The sequence below is a fragment of the Heterodontus francisci genome, chromosome 20, assembly GCF_036365525.1.
Source record: "Heterodontus francisci isolate sHetFra1 chromosome 20, sHetFra1.hap1, whole genome shotgun sequence".
Lineage (NCBI taxonomy): Eukaryota > Metazoa > Chordata > Chondrichthyes > Heterodontiformes > Heterodontidae > Heterodontus > Heterodontus francisci.
In genome coordinates, this window is record NC_090390.1 from 18,241,324 (window position 1) to 18,263,795 (window position 22,472).

Consider the following 22,472-nt stretch of genomic DNA (forward strand, 5'->3'; position numbering starts at 1 on the left):
AAGCAGTTTAGTCATGTGAATAACTGGTCTGACCATGTCTTGAATTGTATTATCTTAACAGTCTCTGGAATGCTCATCTTACACATAATACCTGGTGATCAACATCCATTGTGGGTTGAATGTTTCAGGGAATGGTCCTTTGTCATTCCAATCACCATCTGTTAATATACAGATGTCTTTTCCAGCCACGGCTGATCTGCTTAACAAGTCCTTTCTTCACTCCGGTAACAGTTTAAAATTAATGTTCATGACAAAATTAATGTGCCTCATTCTTGGTAGGTGGGGGCTTAGCATGACAATTGGCGAACTAACGAAACAGAGAATCAGGATAAATGGGTCATTTTCAGGTTGGTAAACTCCCCTAATTAAAGGGGTGCCACAGGGATCAATGCTGGGCCTCAACTATTTAGGATCTATATTAAATGACTTGGATGAAGGGACTGTGTGTATTGTAGCCAAATTTGCTGACAATATAAAGATAGGTAGGAAACCAAATTATGAGGAGGATACAGAGTCTCCAAAGTGATTGGTTAAGTGAATGGGCAAAAAATTAGCAAATGGAGTATAATATGAGAAAAAGTGAGGTTGTCCACTTTGGTGAGAAGAGTAGTGAAGCAGAATATTATGTAAACTGCGAGAGACTGCAGATTGCTGCAGTAGAGGGATCTGAGTGTCCTCATACGTGAATTACAAAAGGTTAGCATGCAGGTACAGCAAGTAATTGGGAAGGCAAATAGAATATTGACCTTTATGGCAAAGGGGGATGGAGTATAAAATTAGGGAAGTCTTGTTAGAACTGTACAGGGTATTGGTGAGACTGCACCTCGAGTACTGTGTACAGTTTTGCTTTCCTTATTTAAGGAGGGATATACTTGCATTGGAGGCAGTTCAGAGAAGGTTCATTAGGTTGCTTCCTAGGATGAACTGATTGCCTTATTAGGGAAGGCTGAGCAGGTTGGGCCTATATTCATCGGAGTTTAGAAGAATGAGAGGTGATCTTATCGAAACATATTAAGATTCCGAGGGGGTTTGACAGGGTAGTTGCTGAGAGGATGTTTTCCCTTATGGGGGAATCTGGAACTAGGGAGCACAGTTTCATAAGGGATCTCCCACTTAAGATGGCGATGAAGAGGAATTTCTTCTCTCAAGGTCATTAATCTTTGGAATTCACCCCAGCAGGCAGTGGAGGCTGGGACATTTTATATATTCAAGGCTGAGTTAGATTTTTGATCTACAGGGAGTAAAGGGTATGGGGTCAGGCAGGGAAATGGATTTAAGGCCACGATCAGATTAGCCATGATCTTGTTGAATGATGGAGCAATCTCGAGGGGCCAAAAAGCCTATTCCAGCTCCTGTTTCTTATGCACCCTTCATTGTCCCCTCCCAATGTTGGCCTGTTGGCACACCATCTTAATAGCCTTCTCATTCCTCCACCTAACACCATAATTTCGCATCCACTTCTCTCACTTTGTGTCTTACATCTCTAAATATTCTTCTGCGTCCCTGATTCTCTGTCCTGTCAACAATCCTCTCGCTCACCCTCCCTGTTCTCAGCTCACCCACCACATGGTCAATGAGAGCGAAGTATTGGTTATTGATCAACCCATTTGGCTTACTGATTGAGCAGTTCTTGGGCTTACGCGAGTTATGTATCCTGTTTCCACTTGCATCAAGAGGTCATTTTCTTTGGATTCTGTCACCAGTCAGAGTTGAAGCATTGTTTCCAAAATGATTGTCTCTATAGTGTGGCTTCTTATGTTGGTTGTATAAAACTTTATTCCATTTAGTTTGTCAGCTAGGTTACTTAAAAAACTTGCCAAGTAATACATACAATGCTTGCTCCACTATTACCATTTTTTAGTAGGACAGAAATAAGTCATTCAAGCTCTTCCAAAGCTACCTCATGGATATCTGTAAAGCATGCTACTGGTAAATCTAAGCAATCCCACAATCAGTGGGTCAGATCAGACCTCTGTAGTCCTACCATATCCAATTGTGAATTGTGGTGGGACAATTAAACAACTAATGGGAGGAGGAGGTTCCATAAATATTCCCATCTGCAAAGATGGCAGAGCCTGGCGTGTGAGTGCAAAAGACGAGGCTGAAGCGTTTGCCAACATCAGCCAAAAGTGCCAAATAAATGATCCATCTCGGCCTCCTCCTGAGGTCACAGATGCCAATCATCTGCCAATTCTCCACATGATATCAAGAAGTGGCTGAATGCACTGGATACAGCAAAGGCTATGGGCCTCAACAGTAATGCGGATGTAGTGCTGAACGACGACTTATGCCCCAGAACAAGCCATGTCTCTAGACGAGCTGTTCCAGTACAGCTACAACATAAGTATCTACCCCAACAAAGTGGAAGATTGTCCAGGTATGTCCTGTCCATAAAAAGCAGGTCAAATTGGTTGTTTGAGGCCAACCTGCATTACAATAGTGACTGCACTTCAAAAATACTTCATTGGCTGTAAAGCACTTTGGGATATCCTGACGTAATGAAAGGCACTCAGATGTAAGTCTTTCTTTCAGTCATCTCAGTCAAAGGATATTGTTGCAGGCGTTCCTCAGGGCACTGTCCTGGGCCCAACTATTTTCAGGTGCTTCATCAGTGACCACCTCTCCATCATAAGGCCAGAATTTGGGATGCACAGCATTCAGTCCCATTTGTAATCCCTCAGAAAATGAAGCAGTTGTGCCAAGACCTGCGCAACATTCAGGCTTGGGCTGATTTACGCCACACAAGTACCAAGTAATGACTCTCTCCAACGATAAAAAATCTAATCCCACCTCTCCTAGGCATTTATTTGACATGCATTACCATCATTGAATCCTCCACGATCAACCTCCTGGGGGTTTCCATTAACCAGAAACTGAACTGGACCAGCCATATAAATACTGTGGCTACAAGAGCAGGTCAGAGACTGGGAATTCTGTGGCGTGCAACTTGCCTTCTGACTCCCCAAAGCCTATCCACCATCAACAAGGCACAAGTCAGGAGTGTGATGGAATACTCTCCACTTGCCCGGATAAGTGCAGCTCCAACAACACTCAGAAGCTCTACACCATCCAGGACAAAGCAGTCTGCTTGATTGGCACCCATCCACCAACTTAAGCAGTCACTCCCTCCACCACTGACAGTGATGTGTACCATATACAAGATAAACTACAGCAACTCACCAAGGCTCCTTTGACAGCACCTTCTAAATTTGCGATGTCTACCTCCTAGAAGGACCAGGCCAGCAGAAGTATGGGAACACCACCACCTTCAAATTCCCCTCCAAGCCACATCTCATCCTGACTTGGAACTTTATTGCTGTTTCTTTACTGTTGCTGGGTCAAAATCCTGGAACTCCCTTCCTAACAGCACTGTGGGTGTACCTACCCCACATGGACTGCAGCGGTTCAAGAAGGCAGCTTACCTTCTCAAGGGCAAGTATGGACGGGCAACAAATGCTGGCCTTGCAATACTCCAGTTGAGACCGAACCGGTGCTCTATGTAGCTTTATCATAACTTCCTTACCTTGTAGTCAATGCCCCTATTTTTTAAATCCCAGTATCCTTATGCTTTATTAACCACTTGCTCCACCTGCCCTGCAACCTTAATGATTTGTTCACATATACCCCCAAGACCCTCTGCTCCTGCACCGCCTTTGGAACTGCACCCTTTAATTTATATTACCTCTTCATTCTTCGTACCAAAATGAATTACTTTGCTCTTTTCTGCATTAAATTTCATCTGCCACTTGTCTGCTCATTCGACCAGCCTATCTATGTCCTCTTGAGGTTTATCGCTATCCTCCTCACAGTTCACAATACTTGAAGTCCTTGAGAGGATACAGAGGAGATTTGCCAGAATGGTTTCAGGGATGAGGGATTTTGGTTACAAGGTTAGGTTGGACAAGCTGGGGTTATTCTCCTTGGAGCAAGGAAGATTGAGGGGAAATTTGATAGAGGTGTACAAGGCTATGACAGGTCTAGGTAAGGTAGACAGAAAAGCTGTTTCCATTAGCTGATGCTATAAGCAATATGGAGCATAGATTTAAATCTTTGGGCAGGGGGGCCTGTGAGGTTTACCTGGAACTTGCTGCCTACGAGGGTGGCGGAAGTAGATCAATGATTTCAAAAGAAACTTGGAGAGGTATTTGAGGGAACTAAGCTTGCAGGGCTGTGGGAATGGAGCGGGGGAATGCAACTGACTGGATTGCTGTACAGAGAGCTGGCATGGACTCAATGGGCCAAATAGACTCCTTGTGTGCCATATTATCTCCATGACACTGTCTATGCCTAGAAGTCTTGCTACAGCTATACAGAGCCCTGATTAGACCACATCTGGAGTACTGTGTTTGGCTCTGGACACTAATGAGGAAGGATCTATTGGCCTTGGAGGGAGTGCAGCATAGATTTACCAGAATGATACCTGGACTCCAAGGGTTAACTTACAAGAAGAGATGAGCCAAACTTGGTTTGTGTTCCCTGCAATTTAGACGGTTAAGGTGTGATTTGATAAAAGTTTTCAAGATATTAAGGGGACCTGATAATGTAGAGAGAGACAGTTTCTGCTGGTTGGGGAGTGTAGGATTAGGGGGCATAGTATGAAAATTAGAACCAGGCCTTTTAGGAGTGAAGTTAGGAAAGACTTCTGCATGCATAGGGTGGTCGAATTTGAAACTCTCTGCAATAGCAATTGACGCTGGGTCAATTTTAACTTTAAACCTGCAATTCAGATTTTTGTTAACCAAAGGCATTAAAAGATATGAGGAAAAGACTGGTATTTGGAGTTAGGCCACAGATCAGTAATGATCTCCTTGAATGGTGGAACAGGCTCAAGGGACTAAATGACGTATTCCAGTTCACTAACACTCTACTCAGATTTGAGAATCTTTGGAATTCTCTACGCCAGAGGGTTGTGGACTCAGATCACTAGATTTTTGGAGACTAAGGGAATTGAGGGTTAGGGTGGGAAAGTGGAGTTGAGGTAGATGATCTATTGAATGGTGGAGCAGGCTTGAGGACCCGATTGGCTTACTCCTATTGCTTATGGTTGATTACTACTGCTTAAATATGGTTGTAATTCAAATGTTTTCTTTTCCAGGAAGGTGGAGTGTTTACGTTTGGTGCTGGAGGCTATGGCCAGTTGGGGCATAACAGCACAAACCATGAAATAAATCCAAGAAAAGTCTTTGAATTGATGGGATATGTAATCACACAGATTGCTTGTGGAAGGTCAGTATCCTGTTCTTAAGGAAGAATGTATAGAGGTTTGATTTGGTTTTACTACCATATTGCTAAACTTTTTAAGTTGTGTTTATATGCTGGAAGATTACAAGTCACTGGTACTTGCTTACATAGCATAATTCTGTACTGTAACGTTCAACTTTTTTGACTTTGTTCCTTTGAATCTTGTTTCTGAATTTGTCTCTTTTCTTGTCTGATCACAAAAACAGCAGTTGAAAATGTTATTCAGGAGTACTACTGGTTTGCAGTTTTCAACAGAAGAGCTGATGGAATTGTGCTATATGGGTCTAATTCTTAAATTGTACTTTATGCATATTATGTGGGGATGGAACTATTAACTGCCATAGGATACCCTTCACACTCGCTGCCTGGGCAGTAATCTGGTTTCTTGAGGGATTACCCGTCCGTGGTTTAATCCGCTTGATGCCCACTGGGATAAAAATTGGCCAGGTTCTATAAAGGGCAGGCAGTCTGCTCAGCCACATTACAGACTAGGCAGTGAAGGTGAAAAGTGCTCCCAATCCCCCTAATCTCCTGTGGAATTTAATGCTTTAGGAGTATTCTAATTTAATGTCCTTTCAAAATGAACTTTTGTCTTTTTCTTAGGAGTATTGGTAAAATTCATATTCAGAACACTGGTAAAAATCCTGGAGTTCTGCATAGCAAAGGTTCTTGTAAATTAGTGGTTCTTATAAGGATTTATAGTTCTGCATTCTGTGATCTAAATAGAAAAGGAATTGACTTCAAAATGGCCTTTTTTTTAAAAAAGGCAGCACACGCTAGCATTTGTTACATCGTCTGGAAAGGTATATTCGTTTGGTCTTGGAGGAAATGGTCAACTAGGAACTGGGTCTACAAGTAACAGAAAAAGTCCCTGCACGGTGAAGGGAGCATGGGTTCCTCATGGTGGACCGTATTTGCCAATTATCAGTAGGTATCAGTATATATATGCTTGTATAAAAGTTTTTTATTTTTCAATTCCTATAAATGTGACTCCCTCTGCCTCATTTTTCTCAGTTCATCTTCATTGTAGTCTGTATTCTGAGTTATTATAATTATGCCCAAATTTCTTTCACTTAGTTGTGATTCCAATATTATTGACTAGATGTAAATGTAGAAATGTTTTAAACTTTCAAACTTAAGCAAATTATATATTATTTCCACTGCAGAACTTTTAAAATCCAGTTGAGCTCTTTACTGTGGGAAAATGTAGCTCTGTTGAGCCACATGACATTTATTTTACCATTAATAGTATTACTTCAAATTTGAGCAAAAAGATTGTAAATGATTTCAATAATAAATCTGGTCTATGATTTGCTGTGCTTTGATGTACTCCCTTCCATTTACTGGATGTAAATACATGTAACTTAAACTAGATTTTATAGAAAATGGTACATTTTGATAAATCAACTTTTTCATTATTCTAGATGCCAAAAGCAGTTACTGCATTAAAAGAATTTTCTCTGGAGGTGATCAAAGTTTTGCACATTATTTCAAATTGCAGGTAATGCTAAACATTTTATATTGAATGCTTTTCAAAAAATGAAATTTTGAAATTATCCATTTTTGAAGTTCAGGTCGAGTAGATGTATTTTGCATAATGGAGAGCAAGCAACAGCAACCGTGAATAATACTCCCCAGCTACTTCCCCAATTTTTTCAGCCGTAGCTGTACTTGTGCCCCTTTAATCCACAGAAAATAATAGGCTGGAAATGCATATTGTTTTGTTGTACACTGTGCCAAGTGTGCAGAAATGGATTAGGTGCAGCCACAGGTCAGATGGGGTGGGGGGTGGGTCTTCTGCCACAGAGAATATGTTATCAAATTTTTTGATTATAAACACGTGTGTGCACGTGCAAACGTACATATTTTATACACACGCATATGCATACAAACACGTAACATTGTTTAATTATTTCCTCTCCCTGCACCACCACCGCACTCCTCCCTGCATCCCAGTCCAGCCTTACCACCTTCATCTGAATGCTGTACTTGGTCTTTATTGGTCTTTACTCCTCATGTGCAATGCCCCAGGCAAATAAATATTAAATTATATTGTTAATACTAAACTGAGAGGAATGGCAGACTCCCAGAAAGAATAGAAGAAACTACAGGCCATAAAAAGCTAGGAAAAGTGGCAGATAAGTGGCATTTATATCAAGCAAGATATAAATGAAAAGCAAACGAGAGCTCTACAAAATGATGGTTTATACATGTGCTCTTGGGCATGTCATCCACAGGTCCAGGATGTGTCAGAGCACCGGAGAGTGGTGCTTTGCTGACCAACCACTTTTCTGAACCCTAGTACATAACCAGGTTACTAAGGCATAAGATTACGTGTTGACAACAGATTCGCGAGAAGCTTTTCATTGCCTGTCTGACAGGAACAAAACTATTGTATAATCATCTTCACGCATTTTTAGCTGAGCCACTTGTTTTATTTATGGGTGTATTCCTTCGAGGGGCACTTGCATATTTGTCTCAATGGTGTTGGGTTTACCTAATGTTTCTCCATTGTTCCAAGAAAACTGGAGTCACATCTAGAACAGTGTCTGCAGCTTTGAGTTCATCTCTATTGGAAGGATTTAATAATCCTGGAAAAGGTGCAATACAGATTTACCAGGAATAAAAGATCTGAGTTACAGGAGCAAATTGCAGGGGTTGGGAGATGCAGAGATTTGATAAAATGGAAATGGCAAACAATTATTTCCATTGGTAAGTAATTCCAAGTTGAGAGGACATAATCTAGATAAACACTAGTATATAAAGAGGGGAGGAAATTAGAGGCTTATTCTGAATTATTGGAATGTGGAATACTTTGTCACATTAATGTCAAATTGATTATCGCATTGAAAAAGGTACTGTATAGTTATATAATGAATATAGGATGGGAAGGAAGCAGGAAAATAAGACTATATAAAATCATTCCCATAAAACTAAATTTAGCACAGGTGAGAATGGCCTTTACTAGTGCTAAAAATTCTGTTTGTTCAAATGCTAATTCCACCAGTGAAGCTGCAGAGTTTTATGAGCAGCAGCTATATCAAATTTTTACAGAATTTTTCTGTGGTACCTTGTCGAAGTATTTTTTCTACAGAATATTTTGCTTTTCCTTTCAAGAATTCCATGCCACCAGATGACTTCAGATTTCCTAATCCGTCAAAACACATACTTACATTAAATGATGCAATCATCCAGAAGTGGATAAGTTATCCTCCTGGAAGGATTCCTTCAGAGACAACTAAGTAAGTAATAGGTTCCTCTGTTGGTCACACAGCAGCCATTTCCCAAATTCTTGGCAGGCCTATGTGGTTTGAGTTGTATGATTGGGACGAATTTGTTCAGTCGCCCATTTTTCACTCTTCACCAAATGTTCTGTGAATTATAAGTGTTGATTTTTTTTTGTAGTAATGGAAGTAAGTACTAAAATTGCACATTGATAAGTTGCAGGTATGTTATATGCAGTTTGAATAAAGGATTCATTTCACAAATAAAGGTGTTCGTGTGAATTAATGTGAAATGAATAGTCTTGTATTTGAGATGAATAGAACTAGGAATTAGGAGCACTGAGGTATCTATTTTCATAACCAAAATCTTGCTAATGTATTTTAAGATTTTAAGTCACTTCCATTTTTAGTTTTTGGCTTTGTTTTTCCAGAATTTACACTGATTTACATGTGGAATTCAGTGCAATTCCAGCTCTGCTTGGACAAAAATCTATTATTGTTTAAGGAATGGTATTTCTCCTTCCTGATGGGTTTGTTGTGATATTTACAAAATGTGCAGGCATCTAGATGCTTTATAGAATCATAGAAACTTGCAAGTCAGACATAAGCCAGTCAGCCCATCGTTCCCAATCATGGTGTTTTGAAAGAGTAGTTGTGCTTAGTCCCACAACCTTGCTTTTTGTCAGAAACCTGCAATTTTCTCATCCTCGAATACCTGTCCAGCTCCCTTTTAAAATTATTTATGGGATTAACTTCTCCCACATTTTCAGGTCAAGCATTCCCAGATCCTAACAATGCTAATCCTAATAATTGTGAGGGACTTTAATCTTCTTATGGATTGGGACAATGAAATTGGCAAGAGTATTCTAGAAGATGAGTTTTTAGAATGTTTTCAGGACAGTTTCTTGGTGCAACACGTTGTAGAATCGACTAGGGATAAAGCTATCTTATTCTAGCAGTGTGTAATGAAGCAGGGTTAATAATGTCATAGTAAAAGATCCACTGGGAAATAGTGATCATTATACCATTGAATTCCATGTTAAGTTTGAAAGTTGCATGCTCCAATCACAAACAAGAATCTTAAAGCCAATTCCGTAGGTATGAGAGGAGAACTGGCTATGATAAATTAGGTAAGTATACTGAAAGGTATGGCGGTAAATGAACAGTGGGTAACCTTTGAAGAAGCCATTCAAAATGTTGAACAAAAATACATTCCATTGAAAAACAAAAACTCAGCAAGAAAGACCCATCACTTTGAGAATCGTTACAGTGCAGAAAGAGGCCATTCGGCCCATCGTGTCCGCACTGGCTCTCTGAAAGAGCAATTCCCTCAGTTCCATTCCCCCGGCTTCTCCCCGTAACCCTGCACGTTCTTCCTTTTCATATAACTGTCTAATTTCCTTTTGAATGCTTCAATTGAACCTGCCTCCACCACGTTCTCAGGCAGCACATTCCAGACCTTAACCACTTGCTGCGTGAAAAAGTTTTTCATCCTGTCACTTTTGCTTTTCTTACCAAATACTTTAAATCCGTGCCCTATTGTTCTCAATCCTTTCATGAGTGGGAGCAGATTCTCTCTGTATCTACTCTGTCCAGATGCCTCATGATTTTGAATATCTGCATCAAATCGCCCCTCAGCCTTCTCTTCAAGGAAAACAGTTCTAACTTCTCCAATGTATCTTCATAACTGAAATGCCTCAGTCCCTGGAATTATTCTCACAAATCTTTTCTGTACTCTCTCCAATGCCCTCATGTCTTTCCTAAAGTGCGATGCCCAGAACAGGGCGCAGTGCTCCAGCTGAGGCCAAACTAGTGTCTTATACAAGTTCAACAGGACTTCATTGCTCTTGTACTGTATGCCCCTTTTAATAAAGCCCAGGATACTGTATGCTTTATTAACCGCTGTCTCAACCTGTCCTGTCACCTTCAATGACTTATGCACATATACACTTAGGCCCCTCTGCTCCTGCATCCCTTTTAGAATTGTCCCCTTTATTTTATATAGTCTCTCCATGTTCTTCCTACCAAAATGAATCTCTTCACATTTCTCGGCATTGAACGTCATCTGCCACCTGTCTGCCCATTCCACCAACTTGTCTATGTTCTTTTGAAGTTCTACACTATCCTCCACACAGTTCACAATGCTTCCAAGTTTTGTATTATCTGCAAACTTTCAAACTGTAGTTTTGGTCTCCACATTTAAGAAAGGATATACTTGCATTGGAGGCGGTACAGCAACGTTTCACTAAATTGGTCGCTGAGATGAGGGGGTTTTCCTATGATGAGAGGCTGAGTAAATTGGGCCAATATTTACTGGAGTTTAGAAGAATGTAAGGTGATCTCATTGAAACACAAGATTCTGTAGATGCTGAGAGATTGTTTTCGCTGGTTGGGGAATTTAAAACATGGGGGCACAATCTCAGGGCAAGGGGCTGATCATTGAGGACTGAGATGAGGAGAAATTATTACACTCAGGGTTGTGCATCTTTGGAATTCTCTACCCCAGAGAGTTGTGGGTGCTCCATCGTTGAATACATTTATGGTTGGGATAGATAGATTTTTGGTCTCGGAATCGGGGGGATATGGCAAGCGGGCGGGAAAGTGGAATTGAAGCCTAAGATCAGCCATGATCGTATTGAACGTGGAGCAGGCTCAAAGGGCTGTATGGTCTACTCCTGCTCCTATTTCTTGTGCTCTTGAGTCTGTGACCTCCTAGTTGTTGACCCACTGGTCAAAGGGAATAGTTCTTCTCTTCCTACGCTTTCAATATCGCTCATCTTAAACCTTTATTATGTCACCTCTTGACCTTCTATGTTCCAAGGAGGACAGTCCTAATGATTCCAACCTCTCATAACTGAAGTCCTTCATCTCTGGTAGCATCCAGGTAAACCACCTTTGTATCCTTTTATAAGGTATTTACATTTTTGCTGACGTGTGGTGCCCAGAATTTTCCACAATACTGCAGCTGAGGTTGAATCAGTGATTGATTTATAAAGTTTGTGCGTGATACCTTTGCCTTTGGTCATATCCTGGACTTAATGTAAGGCTGTTTATGTGACCGCTGCTCGGAGCAATTGGATCTTTCCTTCTCCTCCTTTTCTCTTTCATGCTGGTTCATCGCTCAGTCTCAAAGGTGTCCGTAGCCCTCCCGATGTAGCATTTCCAGGCATCACAATCTGTGGCCTGCGCTTCCCACTGGCGATGGTCGATGTGGCACACAGAGGGGGACTTCTTCAGGGAGTCCTTGAAACGTTTGCATGGGGCCCCTCTGTTCGTTTTACTCATGGTCAGCTTTCCATACAACACGATCCCAGGCAACATGACACACCCAACACAGTTGGCTTTGCAGGAGGATAGCCTCAATGCTGGTGATGTTGGCTGTTTCCAGGACTTCAGTGTTTGAGATAAGGTCCTGCCAGCGGATCTTGAGGATGTTGCGGAGGCAAAGCTCATGGAAGCACTCTAGAAGGCATACATGACTGCGGTATAGGACTCGTAACTCAGCGCCATTCAAAGGGTGGTGTGGACTATGGCTTTGTCCACTTTGAGTTTGGTCTGTGCTCTGAGGCTGTGGTTGCTCCACACATGTTTGTACAGTCTGACGAATGTTTTGTTTGCTTTTGAAAGCCGATTGTACACTTTCTTGTCTATGGTGGCATCAAGCGAGATGACGCTCCCCAAATAAATAAATTGCTTGACTGCATTCAGCTCGGTTTCTTCGATGACGATGCTTGGTGGTCTGTATTCTTTTTGGGGTGCAGGCTGATGCAGGACTTCAGTTTTCTTCTAACTGATTTTTAGTACGAAGAGTTGGGTCGCCTCGGAAAAATGTGTTATACGTTGCAGGTCTGATTGACTCTGGGCCAGGAAAGCACAGTCATCGGCGAAAAGAAGTTCAGGGATGAGTTTTTCTTGTGTCTTTGTGTGAGCCTGAAAAAGCCTGAGGTTGTAAACGCCTCCATCAGTCTGGAAGCGAACGTAAACTCCCTCCTTAAGGTCTTTCGTTGCCTGCGGCAGCGTCATGCTGAAGAAGATGGTGAATGTGGTCGGGGCCAGCACACATCTCTGCTTCACGCCATTGGAAGGGACTCGAGGTCACTGTTTTGCTTGACTCCTCTGCTCGAAGGCGAACCATACCAGCTTCACATAACTGAAGCTCCTCTTCCCTGGTGTCAATCTAGCAAATCTCCTCTACATTCTCTCCAAGGCCTTGACATCCTTCCTAAAGTGTGGTGCCCAGAATTGGGTACAATCCTCCAGTTGATGTCAAGCCAGCAATTTTATTTTTTTTTAAAAATCACCTCTTCCTTGCTTTTAATCTATGCCTCTTAAAAAGCTCAGGATATCCATTTTGTTAACAACCCTAACAACTTGATCTTCCAACTTCAAAGATTTGTGTATGTGAATACCCAGGTCTCTCTGTTCCTCCATCCTCTTTATAATGGTGCTATTTAGTTGATAATCACCTCAACGTTTTTCTTTCCAAATCATTTTGCACTTCTCAATTAAATTTCATCGGCCCTGTGTCTGTCCATTTTACCAGTCTGTCTGTCTCTCCCTGAAGTGTGTTATCCACTTCGCTTTCAGTAAATTTCTGAATTTTGCATCATTTGCAAATTAAGACTTGGGTATACAGGGCATAATTTTTGTTTATTTTCATTCATGGGATGTGGGCATTGCTGACTAGGCCAGCATTTATTGCTCATCCCTAATTGCCCTTGAGAAGATGGTGGTGAGCTGCCTTCTCGAACCGTTGCAGTCCGTGTGAGGTAGGTATACCCACAGTGCTGTTCCAGGGAGTTCCAGGATTTTGACCCAGCGACCGTGAAGAAACTGTGATATAGTTCCAAGTCAGGATAGTGTGTGACTTGGAGGGGAAGTTGCAGGTGGTGGTGGTCCCATGCATTTTCTGCCCTTGTCCTTCTAGTTGGTAGAGGTCATGGGTTTGGAAGATGCTGTTTAAGGAGCCTTGGTGCGTTGCTGCAGTGCATCTTGTAGGTGGTATACACAGCTGTCACTGTGCGTCGGTGATGGAGCGAGTGAATGTTTGTGGATGGGGTGCCAATCAAGCAGGCTGCTTTGTCCTGGATGGTGTCGAGCTTCTTGAGTGTTGTTGGAGCTGCACCCATCCAGGCAAGTGGAGAGTATTCCGTCACACTCCTGACTTGTGCCTTGTAGATGGTGGACAGGCTTTGGGGAGTCGGGAGGTGGGTTACTCGCTGCAAGATTCCTAGCCTCTGACATGCTCTTGTAGCCACGGTATTTATATGGCTACTCCAGTTCAGTTTCTGGTCAATGGTAGCCCCTGGGATGTTGCTAGTGGGGAATTCAGCGATGGTAATGCCATTGAATGTCAAGGGGAGATGGTTAGATTCTCTCTTGTTGGAGATGGTCATTGCCTGGCACTTGTGTGGCGCGAATGTTATTTGCCACTTATCAGCCCAAGCCTGGATATTGTCCAGGTCTTGCTGCATTTCTACACAGACTGCTTCCGTATCTGAGGTGTCGCGAATGGTGCTGAACATTGTGCAATCATCAGCGAACATCCCCACTTCTGACCTTATGATTGAAGGAAGGTCATTAATGAAGCAGCTGAAGATGGTTGGGCCTAGGACACTACCCTGAGGAACTCCTGCAGTGATGTCCTGGCGCTGAGATGATTGACCTCCAACAGCCACAACCATCTTCCTTTGCGCTAGGTATGACTCCAACCAGCGGAGGGTTTTCCCCCTGATTCCCATTGACCTCAGTTTTGCTAGGGCTCCTTGATGTCGTACTAGGTCAAATGCTGCCTTGATGTCAAGGGCAGTCACTTTCCCCTCACCTCTTGAGTTCAGCTCTTTTGTCCATGTTTGAACCAAGGCTGTAATGAGGTCAGGAGCTCAGTGGCCCTGGCGGAACCCAAACTGAGTGTTAGTGAGCAGGTTGTTGATAAGCAAGTGCTGCTTGATGGCACTGTTGATAACACCCTCCATCACTTTACTGATGATTGAGAGTAGACTGATGGGGTGGTAATTGGCCAGGTTGGACTTGTCCTGCTTTTTGTGTACAGGACATAACCTGGGCAATATTCCACATTGTCGGGTAGATGCTAATGTTGTAGCTGTACTGGAACAGCTTGCCTAGGGATGTGGCAAGTTCTGGAGCACAGGTCTTCAGTACTATTGCCAGAATATTGTCAGGGCCCATAGCCTTTGCAGTATCCAATGCCTTCAGTCGTTTCTTGATATCACGCGGAGTGAATCGAATTGGCTGAAGTCTGGCAACTATGATGCTGTGGACTTCAGGAGGCGGCAGTGATGGATCATCAATTCGGCACTTCTGGCTGAAGATTGTTGCAAATGCTTCTGCCTTATCTTTTGCACTGATGTGCTGGGCTCCCCCATCATTGAGGATGGGGATATTTGTGGAGCCACCACCTCCAGTTAGTTGTTTAATTGTCCACCATTCATGGCTGGATGTGGCAGGACTGCAGAGTTTAGATCTGATCCGTTGGTTATGGGATCACTTAGCTTTGTCTATTGCATGCTGTTTACACAGTTTGACATGCAAGTTGTCCTCTATTGTAGCTTCACCAGTCTGACATCTCATTTTGAGGTATGCCTGGTGCTGCTCCTGGCATGCCCTCCTGCATTCTTCATTGAGCCAGGGTTGGTCTCCTGGCTTGATGCTAATGGTAGAGTGGGGGATATGCTGGGCCATGAGATGGTAGATTGTGGTTGAGTACAATTCTGCTGCTGATGGCCCACAGCGCCTCATGGATGCCCAGTTTTGCATTGCTAGATCTGTTCGAAATCTATTCCATTTAGCACAGTGATAATGCCACACAACATGATGGACGGTATCCTCGATGTGAAGGCGGGACGTAGTCTCCACAAGGACTGTGCGGTGGTCACTCCTACCAATACAGTCATGGACAGATGCATCTGCGGCAGGCAGATTGGTGAGGATGAGGTCAAGTATGTTTTTTCCCTCGTGTTGGTTCCCTCACCACCTGCTGCAGACCCAGTTTAGCAGCTATGTCCTTTAGGACTCAGCCAGCTTGGTCAATAGTGTTGCTACCGAGCCACCCTTGGTGGTAGACATTGAAGTCCCCCACCCAGAGTACATTCTGCGCCCTTGCCACCCTCAGTGCTTCCTGCAAGTGCTGTTCAACATGGAGGAGTACTGACTCATCAGCTGAGGGAGGGCAGTAGGTGGTAATCAGCAGAGGGTTACCTTGCCCATGTTTGACCTGATGCCATGAGACTTCATGGGGTCCAGAGTCAATGTTGAGGACTCCCAGAGCAACTCCCTCCCAACTGTATACCAATGTGCCGCCACCTCTGCTGGATCTGTCCTGCCAGTGGGACAGGACATACCCGGGGATAGTGATGGCAGTGTCTGGGACATTGTCTGTCAGGTATGATTGCGTGAGTATGACGATGTCAGGCTGTTGCTTGACTAGTCTGTGAGACAGCTCTTCCAACTTTGGCACAAGCCCCCAGATGTTAGTAAGGAGGATTTTCCAGGGTCGACAGGATTGGGTTTGTTGTTGTCGTTTCCGGTGCCTAGGTTGATGCTGGGTTGTCAGTCCGGTTTCATTCCTTTTTATTGACTTCGTAGCGGTTAGGTACAACTGGGTGGCTTGCTAGGCCATTTCAGAGGGCATGTAAGAGTCAACCACATTACCGTGGGTCTGAGTCACATGTAGGCCAGACCAGGTAAGGACAGCAGATTTCCTTCCCTAAAGGACATTAGTGAACCAGATGCATTTTTACAACAGTCAACAATGGTTTCATGGCCATTAGATCCAAGGAAGAGGCATATAAATTTGATAGGAAAATCAACAGACTTGAGGATTGGGAGCAGTTTCGAATTCAGCAAAGGAGGACCAAAGGATTGATTAAGAAGGGGAAAATAGAGTACGAGAGCAAGCTTGCGGGGAACATAAAAACTGACTGTAAAAGTTTCTATAGGTATGTGAAGGGAAAGATTGGTGAAGACAAATGTAGGTCCCTTACAGTCAGAAACGGGAATTTATTATGGGAAATAAAGAAATGGCTGACCAACTAAATCCATACTTTGGTTCTGTCTTCACAAAGGAGGATGCAAATATCATACCAGAAATGTCGGGGAACACAGGGCTTAGTGAGAGAGGAACTGAAAGAAATCAGTATTAGTAGAGAAATGGTGTTGGGGAACTTGATGGGATTGAAGGCTGACAAATCCCCAGAGCCTGATGGTATGCATCCCAACGTACTTGAGGAAGTGGCCCTGGAAATAGTGGATACATTGGTGGTCATCTTTCAAAATTCTGTAGACTCTGGAACAGTTCCTACAGATTGGAGGGTAGCTAATGTAGCCCCACTATTTAAAAAGGGAGGTAGAGGGAAAGCAGGGAATTCTCGACCGGTCAGTAGTGGGGAAAATTCCAGAGTCCATTATCAAAGATTTTATAGCAGAGCACTTGGAGAACAGTGGTAGAATTGGACATAGTCAGCATGGATTTACGAAAGGGAAATCATGCTTGACAAATCTACTAGAATTCTTCGAGGATGTAACTAGTCGAGTTGATGAGGGGGAGTGAGTGGATGTGTTTTATTTGGACTTTCACAAGGCTTTCGACAAAGTCCCACATAAGTGATTAGCATGTAAAATTAAAGCACATGGGATTGGGGGTAGTGTATTGCGATGGATAGAAAATTAGTTGGTGGACAGGAAACAGAGTAGGGATAAATGGGTCTTTTTCCGAATGGCAGGCTGGTGGGGTACTGCAGGGATCGGTGCTCGGACCCCAGCTAGATACAATGTACATTCAGGATTTAGATGAGGGAACTAAATGTAATATCTCCAAATTTGCAGATGACACAAAACTGGGTGGGAGGGTGAGTTGTGAGGAGGATGCTGAGAGGCTTCAGGGTGATTTGGACAAGTTGAGTGAGTGGGCTAATGCATGGCAGATGCAGTATAATGTGGATAAATGTGAGGTTATGCACTTTGGTAGCAAAAGCACGAAGGCAGATTATTATCTGAATGGCTATAAACTGAGAGAGGGGAATATGCAGCGCGACCTGGGTGTTCTCGTACAGCAGTCGCTGAAGGTAAGCGTGCAGGTGCAACAGGCGGTAAAAAAGGCAAATGGTATGTTGGCCTTCATAGCGAGAGGATTCGAGTAGGGCCTTGGTGAGGCCACACCTAGAATATTGTGTGCTGTTGTGGTCTCCTTATCTGAGGAAGGATGTTCTTGCTATAGTTTGAGTGCAACGAAGGTTTACCAGGCTGATTCCTGGGATGGCGGGACTGACGCATGAGGAGAGATTGAGTCGGTTAGGATTATATTGGTTGGAGTTCAGAAGAGTGAGGGGGATCTCATAGAAACCTACAAAATTCTAACAGGACTTGACAGGTAGATGCAGGAAGGATGTTCCGGAACCAGGGGTCATAGTCTAAGGATACGGGGTAAACCTTTCAGGACTGAGATGAGGAGAAATTTCTTCGCCCAGAGAGTGGTGAGCCTGTGGAATTCGCTACCACAGAAAGCAGTTGAGGGCAAAACATTGAATGTTTTCAAAAAGGAATTAGATATAAAGGGATCAAAGGGTATGGGGCGAAAGCCGGGACAGGCTGCTGAGTTGGATGATCAGCCATGATCATAATGAATGGCGGAGCAGGCTCGAAGGGTCAAATGACCTACTCCTGCTTTTCTATGTTTCTATTCGACCAGATTTATTAATTGAATTCAAATTCCACATTCTGCTGTAGTGGGATTCGAACCCTTGTCCCCAGAGCAATACTCTGGGTTGCTAGTCCGCTGACAATACCACTGTGCCACCGCCTCCCCATTTGTAATTTATCAGCCGCCTTCTATGTACAGTACATCACATTTGTCTCTTTACGTTCCTGCTGCCCTTGTTCTCTTGGTTAATATTTGTCTAACTCATTTTGTAACTCCTAAGCTGCCTTCTAATTTGGTATTGTCTGCAAATTTACATTCAACTTCTGAATCCAAGCTGTTAATGCATCAATCCCAGGATTTGTCCTGAATCATCACCTGCTTCAACTTAAATAGTTACATTTCATGTGGTACATTGACAGATGCTTATTGGAAGTCCAGGCCCAGGTTTACCATAGTCCATTGGAGATGTCAGTTCCTCAAAAAAAAAATCAGGGTTCACTATTTTGATATCTTTCCCCGAAAATGGGCATTTAGCTTTGTTCTCAAGGCTGGATTCTTCCCAATGTTTAGTGACTCAATAATGACAGTTGTCATATCATAGCTCTTACCCTTTCTCTTTAATATTCAGGGCTAAATACCATCCCTCCATGGGAATATGTTTGTTTTGAGTCTTTTTACCCTGGCCAGAATTTTTCCAGCCAATCGGTAAGCCTCAAAAGCCGGGGTTGGGGGTGGAGGGCACGCGCTGGTTTCGCTTTGCAGAGCGGCCGCAATATTTAGCACAGTGGCTCATTTACATGGAGGGGACGGAACACCTGTCACTGATGAAGTGGAGGGGGCGGGCGCTCCATCCACGGCAACAGTGTCCAGCGCCACTGCACAGGCACCAGTGCCATTTTTAAAGGGCTTACAGTTAATTTACATGTTTACGGGAACTGTCACAAAAAAGTTAAATTAAAAAATATATCAAATGATTCAAGCCCTTCTCCCACCCCACCCCATGACTAAAGACTTTGTTGATTGCCCTCTTCTCTTTCCCCCCCCCCAAAAAAAAACTGATCTTGTGATCTCAACCTTCCCCCCGAACTTTATTTACTTTCACCTTCAACCCTTCCCACCATCCCCTCCATCAATCGCAAGAGTTTTTGCCACTCCCCCGCCCTGAAAAGTTAACTCCTCTGCCCCCCTCCCCACCGGTGTTCTGCCTCAGATCTCCAAATGGAGATCCAAAGGCATAGGAGTTCTGGCAATCAGCTGCAATATCGGAGCGGGATGGCCGTTGCGACGAGGTAAGAATTAATTCATTAACATTTGTTTCCATATTGAAATGAGGTTCCCGTCGCCGTGCGGCGGGGCACCACCACGAGGTCTCGCCACCGTCGGTATTATGGGGTGGGGCCTTCCCGGCGTCGAGGCCCATGGCGGGCCTCTGCTGGAGGTATTTTCCGGGGCCTTCCCTTCCCTGCCCCTCCTCAGTCACGATCCCCAACGTTGGGAGGGCTGATAAAATCCTGCCCCCTATCTGAGAATTCCACTTCATGCTGGAGTCATTTACTTGGGCTATTACTATTTAGGGACACATGTTGCTTATGTCCTCCCTAGTGAATACTTAGAGCAAATAAGGATTAATATGCATCAGCTGTTTAATGCTCATCAATTTCAACCTACTTAAGACCCTTTAGGATTCTCATTTCTTAATGTCCTCTTACTGTTGTAGCACTGAAAGGTTTTCTTCGTGTTGTGCTTTGTGTTTGCAGCTTTACTTTTTTCCAGGTCTCTGCCCTTTCAGCCAACTTATTAACATGTTTCTACTTGTTCTCTTATTGATACAGTAAACGCCTTCATCTTTCTCCCTGCAAGGTTTATAGAGCTTTAATTTTCCTCATTTTTATTTTGAATGTACAAGAAGTTGTATTTATATAATACCTTTTAACATAGTAAAACCTCCCAAAATGCATTACAAGACTGTTCTCAAACAAAATTGGACACTATGCCACATAAGATGATATGGCAGATGAGGTAGATTTTGAGGAGCTTTTTAAAGGTGGTAGAAAGGTGGAGAGGTTTAGGAAGGGAATTTCAGAGCTTTAGAGCCTTAGCAGCTGAAGGTACAGTCGTCAGTGGTGGAGCGATTTAAAATTGGAATGTTCCAGCCCAGGATTGGAGGAGCGCAGATATCTTGGAGGTTGTAGCGATGGAGTAGGATGCAGAGATGAGTAAGGGCATGGACATGGAGGGATTTGAATATAAGGATGAGAATTTTACAATCTGTATAACCGGGAGCCAATGTAGGTCATTGAGCACAGGGGTGATGGATGAACAGGACTTGATGCAAGTTAGGGCATGAGCAAGAGAGTTCCGGATGACCTCAGTTTTAGAGGGCAGAACATGGGAGGCTGACCAAGAGTGCACTGGAATAGTCAAGTCTAGAACTAACAAAGGCATGGATGAAGGTTTCAGCAGTAGATGAGCTGAGGCAGGAGCAGAATCAACGTTGCATTTTATGCAAAGGGTGGTAAAAATTTGGAACTCTCTCTCAAACGGCAAGTGATGCCAGATCAATAAGGAATAGTTTTGGCAGGCGGGTATTGGAGCAGATAGTACCTAATGTGGTCCAGCCATATCTGACTGTGAATGGCAAAACTAGTTGTCTTCCATAGCCATTCAAGTTTATATCCCTTGAGTTTAAGGAAGCGGCAATGAGAGCTGTACCAGCGACTGAGGGAGCAGTCAAGGGTGGGAGAGAGTAATGTTTTTAATGGGGATTGGGGCATCAAAGGTGGGGATGAGGGTGTGGTTGAGCAGATCTGTAGCTGGAGAAATGTTGTGAATGGAGTGCTAAAGGCCAGACAGTTGAGATTTTGAAAGTGCAGCTGTAAGTGAATTGGGAGAGTTTTTTTTCTTGGGACGGACACAGGAGGAAGTAGAATTGGGAGAGGCTAGGGGATGTGGGTGGACAGCAATACAAAATGGTATCAGAGATGGCCTTAACTCTGATCTGCACGATGGAATAGCAAGTTCAAGGGCGTAGCTGTGAATATGGGTTAGGGATTTATATGGATGGAAAGATTAATGAAGGATAAGAGGACAGTGAACGTGCGGGAGAGGGAGTAAGATGTACTGAGTCACTGAGGATGTAAAATCATTCGGTTCAGAGGCTGAGGGAGGAACGCAGTGAAGATATATGTTAGAAAATTTTGATACTTGGGTGGGCGGTAGAGAACTAGGATTTTAAGTGAGGAGTAGAACAAGGCGAGTTGCTCAAAGGATGAGGATGTACCAGCAGATAAGGGAATAGACCAAAGTGTAATTTGGTGATGATAGCTGTAACACCAATGCTACAGTCGGGGCAAGTGGTCGAAGATATAACCAGGTGAGAGAGGCTTCACTTAGGGGTAGGTGCCATCACCCCTCAGCCATGGTTCTGTCAAGGCCATGATGGAGATGCAGTCTTCCACAACAAGCTCCTGGATGGCAAAAGGCCTTGCTCAGAAGTGAACTGACATTCTGGAGAATGATGTGGTGAGGGACAGTGATAGCTGGTTCATTGGAAGAGTCCACACGGTCAGCACTGGGAGGGGTGAGTTGGACAGGAAGGTCGGCAAGAGAGTAGGATGTGGCAATTGGTTGCTGCTTGTAAGAAGGCAGTGATTGGTGCCTCTTTTGGGCCCTTTGGAAGATGCCAGGAGAGGGACGGATGAAAGCTGTAAACTTATTCAAGAGGGAGGGTAGAAAGGTTGAGAGGTGCTAAAGGGTTGACGGGGATTTGGGAGGGCAGAGTATCTGAGAGGGGAGAAATTAAAGAAGGGATGACAACAAGAGACAAGGTCTTGGGACAAGATCCCGTGGAAGGCCCGCCGCTGTCCACTTAAGTGCCTTATTGACACTGATTTCGGCAGGCCTTCCGTAGAAGAGGCAACGCAGGGATCTCCCATCGGTTTCTCCAGATGTCAAGATCCCTGTCGCCAGGATAAAATTCCCCCTCAAGTTTTAAAACAAAAATGAGGAAGAAAAAAATGGAAATGATGGGCTCAGGTTGGAGTGGCAGCCGGAAAGGAGACACAAATGGCCACAGGGAAAACTGAAGTTATGTCAGCCTGGTTATGTAGCAGTTGTTAGGATACCTATATCCTGGCAATAAACAGGGAATAGAGAGGAGACAGTAGGAGGGAGTCCAGCGTTAGTCAGAGGTTGCATGTTCGGATAAAGTTGACGTAGGAAAGATGGAGTCAGCACAGAACATCAATGAACTGTTGTCCAAATTCAGGGACATATGTGGCAGGCAAGTGAAGTTCAGACACTATATGAAGGTTAAAGTATTAGTGGAAAGCGCTGATGGAGGTATTTCC

General features: G+C 43.6%; 1 protein-coding gene across 4 annotated transcripts in view; it reads left to right on the forward strand.

Annotated features, from left to right (window-relative positions):
* herc4 (HECT and RLD domain containing E3 ubiquitin protein ligase 4) overlaps positions 1 to 22,472 on the forward strand; it is a 170,956-nt gene that overhangs the window by 46,826 nt on the left and 101,658 nt on the right. For all 4 annotated transcript variants that reach the window (XR_010977042.1, XM_068052414.1, XM_068052416.1 and 1 more), the window contains exons 7-10: positions 5,096 to 5,226; positions 6,008 to 6,168; positions 6,666 to 6,742; positions 8,359 to 8,483. Coding sequence is in view for 3 of the 4 variants with exons in the window: in XM_068052414.1 (XP_067908515.1) it covers positions 5,096 to 5,226; positions 6,008 to 6,168; positions 6,666 to 6,742; positions 8,359 to 8,483 (494 nt within the window). In the remaining variant the exon portion in view is untranslated. The remainder of the gene's footprint in view (positions 1 to 5,095; positions 5,227 to 6,007; positions 6,169 to 6,665; positions 6,743 to 8,358; positions 8,484 to 22,472) is intronic.